At 33.3% G+C, this 17,452-nt stretch overlaps 3 protein-coding genes across 4 annotated transcripts; 1 reads left to right on the top strand and 2 right to left on the bottom strand.

The window, feature by feature from the left end:
* The first annotated feature begins 709 nt into the window (after positions 1–709).
* LOC126695532 (uncharacterized) lies at positions 710–1,776 on the top strand. The gene is made up of 2 exons (XM_050392324.1): positions 710–968; positions 1,414–1,776. The coding sequence occupies exons 1-2, from the start codon at positions 873–875 to the stop codon at positions 1,534–1,536; spliced, it is 219 nt and encodes a 72-aa protein (XP_050248281.1). The 5' UTR covers positions 710–872; the 3' UTR covers positions 1,537–1,776.
* Positions 1,777–6,703: 4,927 nt separating this feature from the next.
* LOC126695531 (GPI-anchored protein LLG1-like) lies at positions 6,704–9,206 on the bottom strand. The gene is made up of 3 exons (XM_050392323.1): positions 8,055–9,206; positions 7,871–7,930; positions 6,704–7,127 (listed from the first exon to the last, which is right to left on the bottom strand). Exons 1-3 carry the CDS (start codon positions 8,146–8,148, stop codon positions 6,763–6,765), a joined length of 519 nt encoding a protein of 172 aa, XP_050248280.1. The 5' UTR covers positions 8,149–9,206; the 3' UTR covers positions 6,704–6,762.
* A 739-nt stretch (positions 9,207–9,945) lies between these two features.
* LOC126695530 (uncharacterized) lies at positions 9,946–17,089 on the bottom strand. Of its 2 annotated transcripts, XR_007646040.1 has the most exons (9): positions 16,638–17,089; positions 15,369–15,509; positions 15,095–15,187; positions 14,877–15,003; positions 13,302–13,411; positions 12,066–12,146; positions 10,909–10,991; positions 10,333–10,770; positions 9,946–10,191 (listed from the first exon to the last, which is right to left on the bottom strand). XR_007646040.1 is itself a non-coding variant. In XM_050392322.1 (8 exons), exons 1-8 carry the CDS (start codon positions 16,977–16,979, stop codon positions 10,551–10,553), a joined length of 1,197 nt encoding a protein of 398 aa, XP_050248279.1. In that variant the 5' UTR covers positions 16,980–17,089; the 3' UTR covers positions 9,946–10,550. The 2 variants fall into 2 exon arrangements, 1 of the variants encoding a protein (XP_050248279.1); XM_050392322.1 differs by having other exon boundaries at positions 9,946–10,770.
* Between the last annotated feature and the right edge of the window lie 363 nt (positions 17,090–17,452).

Raw genomic sequence — 17,452 nt, 5'->3', positions numbered from 1 at the left:
CAATGTTAAATAATAATAAAAAAATCAATTATAAGCAAGAAATTTATTTTCTAAAATTGAAATAACAAATAAATAATGAAGGTAGCAATACAATGAAGAAAAATAATTTACAGTCTCAACAAAGATCAATGTATTGATAAAAATATTAGAAGAAAAAAAAAGGTCATGCTAATGAGTATCCTTAGAGTATTGGTTAACAATTCATTTTAGGAAAGTTTTGACATAAATTTTATGGAAAATGAAAAAAACAATCAAAACATTAATTGCTTTTTTTTTTCTTTATCCATAAAAACTTTTTATAAATGGATTATTAACTAATACCCTAAGGGCATTTGTTAGCATTTTTCAAAAAAAAAAAAAAAACTAAAATTTTAACTATTCAAGTCAAATAATTATACAATTTAGCTTCCAAAAAGATTTATACAATTTTTAGCACCTTTTTTTTATTGTTAAATTGCGCAGATATTTTAATAAATAATTATCCCTTTGGGATTTGCAGCCTCTATATAATAAGAGTGCAAAAGGACAATTTTGAAATGTCCTCACTACACAAGATGGCACTTTGGTAAACACCTATATTTCCAAAGAAGAATCTTAAGGGCCATAGTCGTATTTTCATTGGAGAAAGAAATGGCAAGGATAGTTGCCGCGTAAATATTGTGAAGTATGAACCACCACTGCCCATGTATATCTCTATAAATATATGTTTATGATCTGTCAACGACCTTCAACTTCAACAACCAAAAAAAAAAAGAAGAAAAACTTCAACTTCCCAACTTTTTCTTTCACTTTCTCTTCTATTCATTCCAATCAGACTCTTCTCTACAGAACTAGAGTTTACTATTCCATCTCCAAACCAAAAAAAAAAAAAAATGAAGAAACCAGGATTCTTTGCTGCCTCAGTTGCCGCAGCTTCTGCTACCATCTCTGCTTCTTCCCCAAGCTCTGTCTGTAATACTACTCAACAGGTAATTAACCTTAAATCTGCTTCTGGGTTGTTTTCCTTTTGATCTCTCTCATTCATTTTTCAATTGGGTTTCTCCAATTTTGCTTTTTTCACCCTTCTTTTTGGTGTTCTACCCTGTTTGGTTTCCTAGAAAATAAGGTTTGGCCTGTATTTCAAGAAATCAATTTGAAAAGGCCATAGCCTAAAAATCCTAACTTTTTTCTTTCCTTTCTTCCTTTCTTCTAGCTTTCCTTTTTTTCAATTCATTTCTCTCTCTCTCTCCCTCTCTCTCTCTCTCTCTCTCTCTCTTTAAGTTTTCGAAGATTTGGTAATTGATTAATTTTGGTGTTACGTTTTCTTTTTGTCTCTGTTTTTTTTTTTTTTTTTTTTTTTTTTTTTTTTTTTAATTCTAATCCTAGTTTCAACTTTCAAGGCTAACTTTTTTAATTGATGTTATGATTTTTCAGGGGGCTGAATTGAACAAAAATCATGGAAACTCTTCACATCAAAGGTCATCTTCGACTGATAAATTTGCCCCGAGGTTTGATGGTCTAAGATTCATTGAAACGCTGGTCACTGCTCACAGATAAGCTTCATCATCAAGCTTTCAGGGTTCCATGCTCAGGAGTCATGACCTCTATCCATATTTGTCTTTTATTATTTTAAAAAAGGCAATTCTGAAGAAATTTCAACTGTTTTGGTAGATCAGATTTTAAGTTGAGAAATGAAGGAACTGTAATATTTCAGGTGTTGTGGTAGTTTTTTTTTTACTGGTCAGATCTATGCTTGTTATTGTTCAGAACTCTCTCCCTCTCCCTCTCCCTCTCTCTCTCTCTCTCTCTAATAAATTATATATCTAAGCCTTTCTTTATATCGTATCTAAGCCTTTCTTTATATCGTGGTGTTATTTTTTTGTTTTACTTTTAAAGGAGAGTAATTTTCAGCATTCAATTGCCAATAAAGGTTGTCAAAGTGATACCTTTAGCAGTCTATGTTATGTGCAGTAGAATACAGAAAAAAAAATAGTACACGAAAGACAACCATCTATGACGGCATGCAATGAGATTGCCCCAAAAAGACAATTTCTTAGTCTCATTTTAATATTGGGACATGAATAATGACTTTTATAATCTTTTGTTTCACGTGAAACGTGACTCATACAAGAGTCAACAAAAGTAACTAGAGAATTAGGGGAATTGCTATGAATTGGGAATTTGGGAGGGATTGAACTGCTCCAAAATTTGGCAAAAGGTAAGTGCTATGCCCAATCCACAACAACCTCAGGACCTCATCCTCAATGAAGCCCCAGAAGACAATTCTAGTTCTCTGAAATTAAACTGCCTGATCTGATTATTATTATTTTTTTTGGAATTTGATTGGTCTTCATTCTTAAACTCAGTTGTAGATGATCCCAAATGTTCTTTTTCTAATCCAACTCGGCAACAACCCTTATTTTTTCATCTTTTTTAATAGAGGTAGATAATAGGAAAGGGAGAAAGTGAGGTTTGAATCACAAACATGGACACTAAAAAAAACTGTTATTCCAATTTGATTCTGGTGCAGTTTAACTTCAAGTTCTTACTCTATTATGCACCATTTCATTGACTTCGCAATACATTTAAGTATGAAAATTACTTGAGGTGCTATTCTGAAAGAGGTGCCATTCTGCACTAGGCTGGAATGTGTCCTGAGTTCTTCATGACTAGAGCTCTCTCTATAAATAGTTAGGGGGGGTCTTGTTTCAATGATAGTAGAATGTAGAATCTCCAATTCCTTATGCACTCAAAAGAAAGGAGTCCTGGAAATCCTCTAATTCCTTGTGATGATTAAACGAGCATTAAAAATCTAAGGTTTCAATATTGAAACTTCCATGATGCCAAAACACCTGTTTAGTCAGACAAACATCATATGATATGAATCATAAAGTCATGACTCATGGGCACAATTTAATGCCTCATTCTGAAAAGCATTGTCAACCATTCTGTTAAGATTTTGATCCACTTGTTCAAGTGTGCAACTTGCCTTTCACACTTCACATGCTTTATTTTATTATTCTACTTTCTACACCCTACCCATCTAATCTATTCCTACAATCATGCGATACGGCGCCCAAAGAAATTGATGTTAAAACTTTAGTTACACTTTCTGTGCTCACCTTTTTTGTGTGATTGTGTTGTTGATTTTTTTACAATTTTTTTTTTGTTTGGTTTCTTTCGGTGGCCAATTTTTTCTCATCCTTTTCATACTTTTTCCTAACGAGCTGTGCTTTTCTATATTAACACCAAGCACTTTCCTGCACTATGCAAGGTGTGATTGATGAGTAGTATGTGCTTTGTTTGCCTTTCTTTTATAATTGATTTTTTCCTTTTGGATAGGAGGATTAAAAGTTTGTAAAGTTAGTGGAAATGGAAATGGAAATGGAGTGGCACGCATAGTGCTACACAGGGACAGCATTTATCTTTCCAAATGACCACACAATTAACTTTTCCTCAAAATCAGATAAGAATTTTTTCTTTTTGAGGGGGAAAATCAGATAAGAATTAGTTTGCCAAGGTATGTGAAATTAGATAACTGAACCATTTTGTTGGTAAAGGAGGTGCATCAGCTTCACCCATTCGAACTAGTTGTGGAGCCTTGATTTAATTTCAAGGGAAACATAATTTTTTTTTTTTTTTTTTGAGGGGGAAGGGAACATAATTAACATACCCATTTATGCATATACGCGCATATAAACATATACTGTTTAAGAGTTGAGACCATATGAAATATAAAAAACCATTCATGTTTTTACCAAGTGATATTTTACACTAAGAATCCATAAAACAATAACGTATTCATTATTTTTTTATTTATCTGTAAGGATTTATTTATTTATTTATTTTTTTTAAATTTACACTCATGAATGAAATTATTTTTAATAGGTAGATGGGCATCCAAGTACAATTTACATAAATCTATGTCATTATTTAATTATACCATAGTTTTCTTGCCTATTACAAAATTTTTGTGAAGGAGGATAAATTATCATATAAAGAATTTGAGGTCTTGTTAGCTTGTTTGTCTTTAATATAAATTTTAAAAGATAATACGTTCTTCTCCCCCACGGCCCTGTTAAAACTCTAATTTTGTTTTGTTTTTGTTTTTGTTTTTGTTTTTTTGTGTTCTCTACCTTCCCTTGTCTTTTTACTATAAGTTTGTAACCTTAATTAGAAGACAATGATAAAATGGGAAACATTTTTCTTTATTTTTTTAATGAATTTTGATGTATAGAAGAGATAATATTTTATTGATTATAAGTTTGTTAGAAAAAAGTGTATTTGGTTATAAATATGATAAAAATTAATATAGCAACAAGATATATATAAAATAATTCATCAAAAATTAAGAAAAAAAAAATCAAATTATAATCGGAGAGGGGGTGACTATCATAATATAACTAGTATATAACTCGTGCATATGCATGGTACAATTAAAAACAATTACAATTACACACATATATGAGTTCAAATTATACATAATGTAAGAGTTACAAAATTTTTAAGTCATAGATATATACATGAGTTTTATTCTTTTGTTATTATTATTATTGTATACAAATGAGTTTACTTTTCTTTTCTTTTTTCTTTTTTTTATTGGGTTTCTGATAGTTTGATTTATTTATATTAGTTTCTTTGTCTTTTGCACAGTATTAATTCATTTAGAACAAAAATTAAAAAAACTTAAATAGGACACATTGCGTGAAATTAGACAACAATTGAAATTCAATTTAGAATCTAATTAGATTTTTTCTTAACTTTGGCTTTAATTATATATATATATAGACTATTAGCTTTGTTTTTCCATAGTTGTCATTAAAATCGAAATATTATGTACAAGAACAAGTACACCACTCTATAATTATGTTGGTAGATATTGATATTTTAGTCTTTTATAATTATTAACATAATTAAAAAATGTTTAATAATTTTATGAATTTTTTTTTGAGGAAAAAAAATTATGAAGTAGATATGTCAAATTACATTATGCTCATAAAAATGGTTCTATACTTCTATTTCAACAGTAGTCTTTTAATTTTATGATTTGTAAAGCCTTATAAATAAATTATAAACTTGTTTGCTAACAAACACATATAATCAATTCTAAAATATTCATTTGTCTCTTGAGAATCCAAAGATGAGTTAAGAATTAGCAACTAAATTGCATGTTTACTAATCAACTATTTAATCCTTGTAATTGTCATAGAAAATATCAAATTGTTAATGGTATTCAATTATAAAGTCATCTTGATGATTAAAAAAAAAAAAAAAAAACACCCAAACATTTTTTTTAGGTGGAGCTACATGATCCAAATCTCCAAAAACCAAATTTCAACATTAGGTCAAAAGAAAAGGGTCATGTCTAACACAGTCATAAGTCATTTATTTTTTCTCTGAATTAAGATATTATTTTTTAGGGATTTTTTTTTTTTGTTACAAAAAAAGAATGAAATTTTTGTTTCTGTTTTGGGAGGGCCTAACGACTATAGTTTTGGGCAAGGTAGGCATTTTTATTTTTTAATGAATCGTTATTTGGACCTTAGGCACTAGAAAGCATTGATTTGTTGAGGAAATATAATGGCATTTTTTGGAGCAATTTTTCAAATCTTGTCATGAGTTTTTGCACACATGCTAAGAAAAATTTAACCTTGAAGTGGTAAAAATTTCAAGATCAGATTTAACATTTTTTTAATGATTTTTGAAAGTCAAAAAATAGAAAAAAAAAATCATAAATATTCAATAAAAAAATGCTCGAAACACCGAATCACTACCTGAAAACCATCTCTAAAATCTTGGAATGAATTTAGGAACACAATTTGGGCCTTATTTTTATTTTTTATTGGGCCATGGCCCTCTTTGGTCTTATAATTGTTCTCACCATATCCCTTAAGATATAAATTTTTTTATAAAAATCTTGGTACATGATTTATGTAAACGATAAGAGTCATAATTTATTTTGACAATGAGGTTCTTTTTTGACTAATGACAATCGGGCTCACCAACTATTGATGGTACACATGTAACATATAACATATTGTTCCGGAGCATTGACATAGCAATTCATTAAAGAAATCTCTAAAACCCAATGAGCTTTTAATTATATATATATTGATTGATAACATTTTGACCGGCGCATTACCACCAACCTTTCCACTCTTTATTCCCTTCTATTTTAGAAAGACAACACAATATAAATAAAAAAAATTAAAATTCTTGCACCACTAGATGCATTGCATAGTGGTTACGTTTCAAAACCGTACCTAAAAATGCACAGTCGTGCAATTGACCCCAAAAGAGAATGGTGTAATGTCCTTAAAATGGTCATGATTTAATTTGCACTTATCAGAGACCAATTTTAACCAGTTAATTTCTAGTCAAACTTCAGCATCAGAAATTAATCTAATTAAAAACTCACCCAAAGCTCTCTCTATATATATTCCCTCTAATCCAATTAACTTGCTTCAGAACAATTCAACTCAGTACTTTTCATATATCTCAAACATAAAGCTACACTCAGTATGTCACTTTACATCATGTGAAATTAAGAAAAAAAATTAAAAGTTTGATTTATGAATGTCACAGGCTCACAACCTAGCTAGGAAACTAGACCAGAGGGCATGCCAAAAAGTGGATATATAGGAAGGACTTGTTAGAGAAATTGACAAAAAGAAAAAAAAAATTACAGGCTAGACAGAATGGAAAGATATTTTAGGACAGGGAATGAATAAATAAACCAATAAATAGTAAAGAGTGGCTATATATTCTCATAAATTTCATCCTTCAGAACCAATGGAATAATAAGAAGACTATGAAGCCAGCAGTGATGATTAGCAATGTAGAGTGTGTCACAGTTGTATGAACTCCATAACTAATGTCATCGGGATCAGGTCCTACATCAGTGCAATTTAGACCAAGCTTTCCTTCCCTGCACAGGTTGGAAAACAAGCCTGGTGGGTATTTTCCATAGAGGTTGATGTAGCTGAACATGGTTGAAGCACAATCAGTTGTCAAGTCATTGATGGCATCCGCAAAAGGGCAAGCAAAGTCTTTCAAAGCGTTACAACAAACCACAGGTGGGTATTGTGGTCCTTTGCACCGGGCTGTGAGGATTGTATAGTTCTTGTTCTCAAAGTTTTCAGTGCATGCTGCACATAATGAAACATATATAATTTCATATCGCAACTCTTCCACGTCTAACTCAATCATGTAAAAATGACATTATAAATTCAGAGTTAACACTCTTACTATTAATAATTTTTTTTTTTCTTTCATTCTTTATGGTTGCAAAATGAAAGAAAGTGTAAAAACAGATTGTTGCAGGTACTTTTCTTATTAGAAAATGACATGTATATGGCATGACATGGTGCTGATCGTAAATAATGTAAGAACCCTCAAAGCCATCACTTCTAGCATTTTTTTTTTGGGCTTCACAAAAATATATTGAATGCTATGCAGAAAGTTTTAGAATTTCCGATAGAATTGAATAGATGCAAATCATAAAATAGGCAAGAAACAACCATATTTCTACATCCTCTTTCCCATCTTCTTAAATGAGAAAATAAATTATATAAAAAGCTCAAAAATCTGAAGTAGGAAAAGAAACAGAACAGATTAAAAAAAATGTTACACCATTTATTAGGAATCAATGCCATTATGACTGTTAAAATTTCAGACATCAGCCTGCAATGTGATACATTTTTTTTTTTTTTTTTGAGAAAATGCAATGTGATACATTGATCAAAGAGAAATCCAGGAAAAAAAGTGGCACCAACAAAAATTAGAGCACATTTTTCATTTTTTTCAGTTGCATTACCAATTAGCATAAAAAAAAAAAATTGGAAGAACAAAAACAATAGGCCACAAGAGGAAAAAGAGATCAAAGTAATACCTTTCTTGGCCTGAAGGAGGACACGGCCAGTGGATTCATCACGTGACTCAAATATTTCATCTGCCACATTAAACAAAAAAAAAAAAAAAAAAACCCAAATTAATGTAATTCAAGAATTCATAATGAACATGTCAAAAACTCCACACACACACCCAAAAAAAAAAGGGAAGCAAAAGAAGATTACCTGAAAGGAAAGAGGAATTAGAAGAGGCCAAGCCTGTGATAAGGAAGAAGGAGAAGAGGAAGAAATAAAGAAGAAAATGACTCAAAGATGCCATTTTTTTTTTTTTTTTTTTAAATTTTTGGGGGTTTTCGATGGTTGCTTGGAAGATCGGGCTGTGGAGGCGACAATCTCCGCCTTTCCCACAAATTCGGCAACACTTTGTAAGGTTTTTGTTTGAAGGGGAGAGTTGCGGAAGAAGTGCAGGAAATGTGGTGGGAAAAAACCGCGTAAGTTTTTATTGTTAGGGGCAAGAGAGAAAGAGAGTCACTTATTATTGTATGTGAAATTGTGAATGTTATTACTACAACAACAACGTAAGACGTTGGTTTCTTTTAAGGTTTTAGATTTGGTACCACTCAATCCAGTTGTCCATTTCTGGGATCATCTTTGCCAAATTTAGTAAGTGTACATTTTAAACTGTATTAGCATCTGCATTGTTGTGTGCTACTCACTGCCAAATAAATCCCTTGCCCTCCAAAATCTAACCTCCACTCCAGACTCCAGTGCACATGCCGAGGCCTCATTCAAACTCGATTTTGTAGTCACTCCCAAACAAAACTCAATCTCAGACCAATGCCCACCGGAAAATACAAAACAATCCTAATTGCATACATGCATGTCAGCATGTGGTTCAGTCAGTGAGACAGGTTTGAGAATGAGAGTAACTTTGATAAATTGGGTTTGAATGAGGCGGCATGTGCGTGTCACGTGGACTGGATGTTATAAATTTTTTGGGAATGGGCTATTTGGCACCGTGATTAAAGTTCAATTCATGTACCAAATCTAATTTCAAACAACCAATACAAAATTGAGAGGGTTCTAGTATATTTTACACATGGCAGAAACTTGTTATGCATATCTTTACACATGCAAAAAAACAATTGAAATCGTGACTTTATTTGTAAAGGTGTGTGCATTAATATGTATGTAATAAACACTAATCTTTAACTAACTAACACGTTGGTTGATCTAATGGTAAGGGCTTGGGCCAACATGACTTAGAGTATGGATTTGAGTTCCCCCACTAGCAGCGTGTTGCAGCTCTTTATACCTCATTTGTAGACTATTCACCTAGCTCATTAGCAACTGAGGTGTAGGGTCTTAACCCAAGAGCGGTTAGAGTGCTACTATAGTCATACTCAGGTAGAGAAGCCACGCTGATCGCCCCCTCTAACTATTTTTTTTATTTACCAAAAAAAGAAAACTATTGTTTACACATTATTGGTTTTTGCTCCAAACTTGTTCTACTCAAGAGCAATTACTACTGATCCTTTTTGCCCGGTCAAGCTATCACTTGTCAAAAGATTTAATACTAGGGGGTTTAAGTGATAGTCATGGTATATGACATTAAACACTAACAAGAAATTGTACAAGTGGTATCAGCATTAGATACACCAAAAGAAAGCACCACGACATACGGTTTGATGGATCATCCAAGATAACAAAAGGTTCCGATTAATAACATTTCACTCTGGCTAGTCTATGAATATCTACACGCTTGTTTGCTTCCCGATTAGAATGGGAAAGTTCAAAAGCTTGGAACTGATTTAGGAGCTATATGCAATCATTAACAATTGGTTCAATAGGGAGTTGGTTCTAGAGCCATTCGTTAACTAAGGAACCACAACGCACAACCTCCACGTTCAACTCAAATCTCTTAAAAATTTATACCCAAATTGGTAGCTAACTTAAGACAATCTCTCCCAGTTCATATTAACATTGGCACAGAGAAGTCTAAAACTTACTAAAATTAATTTTTGGCCCCAAGCAACACGTCCTCTCACATCTCTGCAGTTTTAGCACATTGAATTTGGCAAAAAACAGAGCAGGTCATCCGCAAAGAACTTTGCACTTCCATAATCAAAACTTTCAATTTTGAATTAGTTTACCAAGGTATCAGATTTGGCAAAACTAACTTTCAATGTACTTGGAAGTAGACAGCACAAAGTATCAGCAAAAGTAAGTGTAAGACCCGTCTAGATGGAGTAATAATTACATAGTCCCGGAGCACTATGTAAGAATTTTCCATCTAGATGAGTGTTTGAATTAATCCGCTATCCTCTGGAAAACCATGCATTCAAGTTTGAAGTTGGAGGGCCTGACCAAAAAAGAAAAAAAATTATGCTTAGGCCAGAAAAACAGAAATTTTCTCTCAAAACATTATGGCAGGGACACAAACACCACCCCCCCCCCCCCCCCAAACAAAAACAGCCATGTTTGAAAGGAATTTAATTTATACGTGATGTGAGCATCACTGGTCAATTAGTGTGCACCATCATCTTAGGGAGTCTGAGAGACTTGGTAATAGGACTCGATGCCAATTAGTGTGCACTACCAGAAAACAATCCCCTTTGGAGCAATCACAAAGTGTTCCTTCAGTATCAAAGCCATGGTTGCACCAACACCGCAACAAAGTGATCAGTATGGCTGCTATCAATCTCATTCTTGCCTAGTTGGTTAACAGATATCTCTGCTGTGTCTTACTTTACGTGTGATGGACCTGCCCATTCGAAGACGCCTAGTGGTGAGTGCTTCTAATAATGCCACTAAAGCATCTTCTACTGCTTCAGCTCGTTTATCCAATCCATAGGATGTAAACTCTGGGAGAAGTTGCAGCTCAGAGAGGAGGCCAATGGCTGCTGCGGCTGTACAAGTACGATCCCAAGATGGTTGGGGCCTGCCCTCAAAAGAATATAATTTATTACCATTTACCAAGCAAGTTTAATGAGTAAGGAGCTTAACATAGATGGAAAAGTGAAGAATGAACAAAGAAACAGAGAATGGAAGAATTTTAAAGTCCCGTTTCACTTCTCACCGAAGCTTATGCATAGCAGATGCTCCAGTGGCCAGAGAAATACAAGGAAGGTCTTCTGCTCCCCAAATTGACTTTGCTTGTTCCTGCACATAGAAACAGTATGTTAATAAACTTCTCGACACTTGCTCATCATAACGAATAAATAAATGAACTTTCAATAACAGAAATCAAATATTTGTCTACAATTTTTCTGTTTAGTTGAGTCGTCAGCTTCAAATTGTTCTTTGGGGGTTGTCCACATAAGTAAAAGAAGGTTGGACAATTCTTCAAAGTATTTTTTTATTATTTATAAATGACAGTTCTTCGAAGTATTAGTCTTTACATCCCTATAATATTTGTCCATTGCCTCCAAAGTTAAGAATAATTTTTTACACTTCCACATAACCTTTGTCAATTGTATTTTATTACAATAAATATGATTAATTTTTCTCTTTTCAAGGCAGAAGTAAAAAATGTAATATTGAAAAGTAAATATTGAGGTAGGTCAGTAGGTGAAAGCGTGAAACTCATTTTTTACTGGTTTGCCAAAAACTAGTGCATTTCAAGTGGGACAATAGGGAGGAAGTATTAAATAAATGCTTAGTCAACACTTTATCCATGTTAACTATATACAATTATAATTAAGAAAAAAAAAAAAAAAAAAAAACTATAAACAATTCTAGAGAATTGATCTGTGGCTCAAAAAAAAAATCATGTTTTGATCTCATAGGAATAGCTGCATACCATATATATATATATATATATATATATCTGCACAGGCAAAAGACATAGTAGCATAAATTAAATTCCATAGCATCATCCAGATCTAGGGACAATGTCCCTATAACAACAAGGAGGCCAATATTCAAAAACTATACACAAAACTGAGATTCCTGAATTTTGGTGTCTCTCTGTTCCCCAGAGGCAGATATCCTAACCATAGGTCTGATCTGCTTTTCATCATAATCACTAAGACTAAAACATAAGTATAAGAGACACCTTCAGGGACTGACTAATAAGTAGTTGCATCTTGCATCATCTATGGCCAAACATATGTGGCATAACTCACACAAGAAAATAATTGTGTGCTATTTGTTAATGAAAAGTGTAAACCCAACTATTCATAACAAACATGTTAAACAAAGTCAAAGGAACAAAATATTGCTTTATAGGGTCACCTTAAGACGGCTGAACATTGCATTTGAATTGCTCCAGGTACCATCAATTAGAATGAAATTCAGAGTTTTATCTCCATTTGTCTGTGCAGTAGAACCAACATGAAAATTACCACCTTGTTCAACTGGAAGAAGAAATAATAAATTTCAAATTAAGACACCCAAAACTACATCAAGAAAAAGGTGGCAATCAATTACAAGTTGAATTATGTTGTTATGCAAAGAGAATGGCATCTTTCTATTATTTTTCCATTTACAATGGATTAAGGATTAGCTGAGATTTTCCAAGATTAGTGCCCCTTTTTCGTTTTGTGACAAGTAGTTTCACTAAAAGAATGCGAAGGGGCAATGGCCATGCACACTACAGTACTACACTAGTAAATGAAAGAGCTGCTGTTTGTTTTTCTTCACAAAATTATTCTCTTTCTATCACTCTGTTGTTGTCACAATGGATTGATGATATCATATGGATTCTCCCACATTAGAGCTTTTGTGTTCCTGCAAATTTTCTGTCGAGCATGATAATGCTTTCTGAGCTTAGAATATGTCTGTTATCATACAATTAATTTTCACATTCATCCAAAATAATGCCTTTTTCTTCCATTTCAAAGTGGCCAGTTAATTAAAATGAAAAAAGAAGAAGAAGAAGAAGAAGAAGAAGAAGATCTAATTGTCCTGTTTGGTTTCAGTTTAATTGGTTTGTCACGTATTTAGAAAATGGATGGCCTAAGACTGCAGCAATAAAGGCAGATGGTATAGATTAAAGGATCTGCAAGGTCATGGGAAAGCCAAAATGAACATGGGTGTATCCTGAGAAGTGTCATGATAGACAATGACTTAAACAAAAGAAATTAATTCAGATAGAACATATCAGCAAGACAGGAAGCAAGCAAGCAACTCAATATTATTGCCGTACAAATTTTTTGAATTAAACATTATAAGTGTTTTTTTATAAGTATTTTATTATTATTAATCATTATAAGTTAACACAGCTTAAAAGAACATGATAAATAAAACAATCGGTAATAACTGATCGTCCTAATTTTTCACGCAGTGCATTCATATGGTGACTTGGTGAGACATGATCAAAAAATTTATTAGTTTCTGCACTTTTAGTTTCAGTTCTAATGACTATTAATTCATGATAATCCCAAATATAATTCAAGATTTGCAACAGTTATATGTAAAAGCCACAAAAAGAAATCTAGCAAAGTACATTGTGTTAAAAGTAAAGAGTACCATCAATTGTGTGCATTTCTGATCTGCTGAAGATTCTTGACCAAAGGCTTCCTGAACAGATTTTGATGTGGCATTCTTGTTGGGATAAAGGCACCAAACATTATTTTTTCCTGAAAATTAATATAATATGGTCAGAAGAAGTGATACCACAGGATGAAAATGCAATACTATTACGGTGTGAAATCAAAATGCTCAGAATGAGGTCAATCAACTTTAATATGTTAGCTTAGCTAAATGCCCATCCTTAAGATTCAACATGCAGTTTATTACAACCGTAATCAATGAAACAATAACATTCAAACAAGCAAAGAAAATCACATCAATGACTCCTCTGCAATTTAAAAACCATTGTATCAGTAGCTGCAAGAACAAAAGAATAATATAAACTTTTGTGAGAAACAATGGTTTTTACCAATTTAAAACAAATTTCACAATTAAGTCTGGTTACTTAATTAGCCAATTGATTAATTGCATGGATAAATTAACAAAACAGCAAATCCCAATAACTCATGCACACAAACACATTGAAGTGTTTACGGAGAGAAGAAAAACCCACAAATGCCAAAAAACTCTCTGGGGGACTATAGTACCAAATCAATCCACTAATAAGGATAGTTGCAACACATTACTCTTACAAAAACTCCAAGTTCTAAGTAAGAGTAGATGTATCCGAGCTCCCCACTCCTCCTAGCAACCAATTGTACCAATCCTTTCTCCTTACTAGCTTCCGATTCCTCAAGTTGGGACACCAACCACAAGTCCAAGCACTTGAACACTTCAAGGCCACTTGAAGATTTGTAGGGATTGCTCCTGTGATTCCTAGCACCAAGCTTCAATCAAAGATCACTCAAGGTATCTACCATAGATGGCTTGGGTCTCCTCTCAATGGATATGGCAATTGGAGAGGGTAAAGGTGTGAGGCTACCATGGGTTTTTTGCTCTAAGGAAATGGGTAGCTCAATCAATCTTCAATCTGAAAATTGGGGTTTAATATGACACATATGAGATATTAGAGAGGGGTAATTGAATGGGTACAGTGGGGAAGGAAAGTAACTGAATTCTCTCAAGTTCTGAAACTCACTCAAAGGAAAGTCAGACGAGTCTCAAGCAAAACTCTCTGCCCAAGGATATTTTAAAAACTTCCATTTCACTCGAAATCTGCTTGATATGCCATTTTCACTTGAGCGAAATCTTGATGCAGCAACTCCACTTCCAGCAATTGAACCTCTCATCTCAAATACAATTCAGGCTAAAAATGTACAAATACATGAAATCATTTGTAGAACAATACAATGAAATTTGGCATGAAATATGCCAACACTAGAAATCCAAACATTCTGTATGAATAGTTGAACGTGCTTCAAGTAGGAAACTCAATAATGAAGTGTTGCACGTATGAGGACTTAAATAAAAATAAAATTTCACCACACTGAAATTAGAACTTACTTTGAATTGATATTAAAAGCACAATAAACAACTTCCATATACAAAAGTTACACATTTTAACAGTACCATACTGCCATCAACTAATGTAAAATTTCATAATCACAATAAAGCAAGAAGACTGCAAGTGACCTGCATGTTTGAAAGTGTTCCACATGATTTCTTCCTGTTCAGTAATGCCAAAGAGGCACAACGTTGCAGCTTCAACACCAAATACTTGCCATAACAACTTTCCAGTGTTGTTCTGGCGAAGGAAATCCTACAATTTTTTGACTGTCGGTCAAATGAACTTTGAAAGATATTATTGCATCAGGAAATCTGATACACGAAATAAGCAGAAATAGCAAAACCTTTGGATGCATATACAACCAGAACCGCATTCCACACCATAGACTGCAGGGCATGACTCTAGAACACATACAGTCTTCAAAAGGAAGCCAGCACTGCATAATTATGAAAATATGAAACAATTTTGAAACTATGAAAATGCATTTTATCCTCTTCTGATATGCATCAAACACATCTTGGCCCTCAAAAATGCCAAGCTACCAACCAAATTATTAAAGAAAATGGAAAGTAACACCCAGCAAAATATTGCAATGATTCTATACAGCAAACAAATACCTTCTGACAAAGGTAACCCCTACTCCCAAGCAAGCGACATGCTATTTGTCGAGCTGAAAAAAATTGAAGCTTTTTTTCAGAATCTCCTAAAGCCTGATATGTTGCTCGGTGCTTTTTGTCCTCTTGAACCTTAAAATCGCCCTGGAATTTAAAGTAGAATATTACAAATATGGTTTCTACAAATCAGAGCAAACCCAATAGAACTAGAAGTAAACAGTGATTCCTGAACCACCAGTGACCATGGTTGAAACACAGAAACTTCCTTTTTTTTCCCTGTAAGACAACTCTTTCTTTAACAAAATTAAAGTCGACATCATGTGTGTATAACTATGAGGAATTTGAACTCCCTTTCCATTGATCTAACACCCCTTATGGCAGGTTCCAGATAGAGGTGTTTGGGAGTAGAGGATCATTGTACATTGTGAAAGACAAACTATAAATGAATACTATTGTCTAAACTCTTCATCATACATGTATGGAGTTGGTTTTTCAACAATTACACTTAATCAATTGATAAAAATCCAAGATTTCAAACAAATGCAAGTCCAATGTTTCATTTGCTTTGGTTTCCAAAAGGAAAAACCCTACCTCAGCTATAATTTTAGATATGTAGTTCAACATAAGCAATATGCTAAAAATAGTCATGAAATCAAATGTCAAATGGAAAATAGATATGCTTGAAATATTGCTTGATGATTATAGAAGGAAATAATAACACTGAGACAGCCTCTGCACTTATATACCCATTTTATATTAGAAAAAGTATTAATTCATAGCTGATTTATCATCTATTCCATGATCATAATTTGTAAATAATGTAGCCTATATAACAAATAAAAAAAGAACAACAATTGACATAGAAGTCTTATGACATTATGGTTTAGAAACTCAATAAATGAGAAATTAGTTACAGTTGTTTAAAGGTTCCCACAAAACTAAGCTGAAATGCGATGAAAAATGCTGATAGAAATTCCATCAAATCATCACCATTCTTCTATTTTCCTGGTACCCACCTCAATTAATTAGACCCTTTTGAATTGATGTTTGTGGTTAATTAATAAGTAAATAAATAAATGAACCCAACAGATTTATTCTTCTCTTTTCCTCGTTTTTTTTTCAACAAACAAAAGTGATGCTCAGTGTTCTCCAACACCCAGCTCGAATTCGTGAGTACTTCTTTCCTTAGCTTTCCCAGAAACCAAACAAAGAATTAAATTTAATTTATAAAAATAAAAACAAAAACAAAAGAAAACAAAGTAGAAGAAGGACCTGGAGCTTGCCACCGCTACCACCAAAGGTCATGTGGGCGTCAATATCTATCTCCAAAGCCTTCATTTGGTCAACGATATCGGTGACCATAGTTGGCAAAGGAGAGTTGGTGCCCCAGGCCTGCCACTCCTGCAATGTAACAGACCCATTGGCAGGAGAGCGAGAGGCTGAGCTTGACATGGGTCTGAGGAGGAAGAGGGTTATTCTGGGTTTAGAGTGTATAATGTGGAAGTGGGTCTTTATTTTGAATGCGAGAGACGAAGAAGGAGAGTATTTGAATGCGAATGTGAAGGCCCTAGTGCTAGTACTACTAGTTGTGGAGGCGATGATGAGCATGGTCATGGTGTCCGTCACTTTAGCATCTTTGCCTGTTTGACTGCGTTTTTATTTTGTGTACAAACTACAAGGAAGTCGTCGTTGTTTGCCTTTTCCAAAAGAGACAGCATTTTGTTCGTTTCTAAAAGTAATTGTAGCAGCGAGAATTGAGCTTCTTAAAGCGCACTGCATCGCCTTAAAAGAAAGGAATTTAGTACTAACACATTGACAAAATTCGTCACCAAAAGTGTTTAAGAGTGACCTAGAGCTGTCCACTGGGTTCACGGGTTGTGGGTGGCAGGTCGGAACTAGGAATTTCTAATTTTGGGGGCTGAGGACTGAGCCACAATTCAAGAAAAACTCAAAAGGTAGATAAATGTCATTTTAGTTTAAGGATAAAGTTTAGTTATAAAATTAGTTGTAATTTAAGGCTATAATCTTAACTATTAAATTACATATTCTTTATACTTTTAATACACATTTCAAATTTTATGTCAATC

The sequence above is a fragment of the Quercus robur genome, chromosome 8 (assembly GCF_932294415.1).
Source record: "Quercus robur chromosome 8, dhQueRobu3.1, whole genome shotgun sequence".
Classification (NCBI taxonomy): domain Eukaryota; kingdom Viridiplantae; phylum Streptophyta; class Magnoliopsida; order Fagales; family Fagaceae; genus Quercus; species Quercus robur.
The sequence above is the reverse complement of the archived record's forward strand: the minus strand, read 5'-3'. Positions and strand labels throughout refer to the sequence as shown.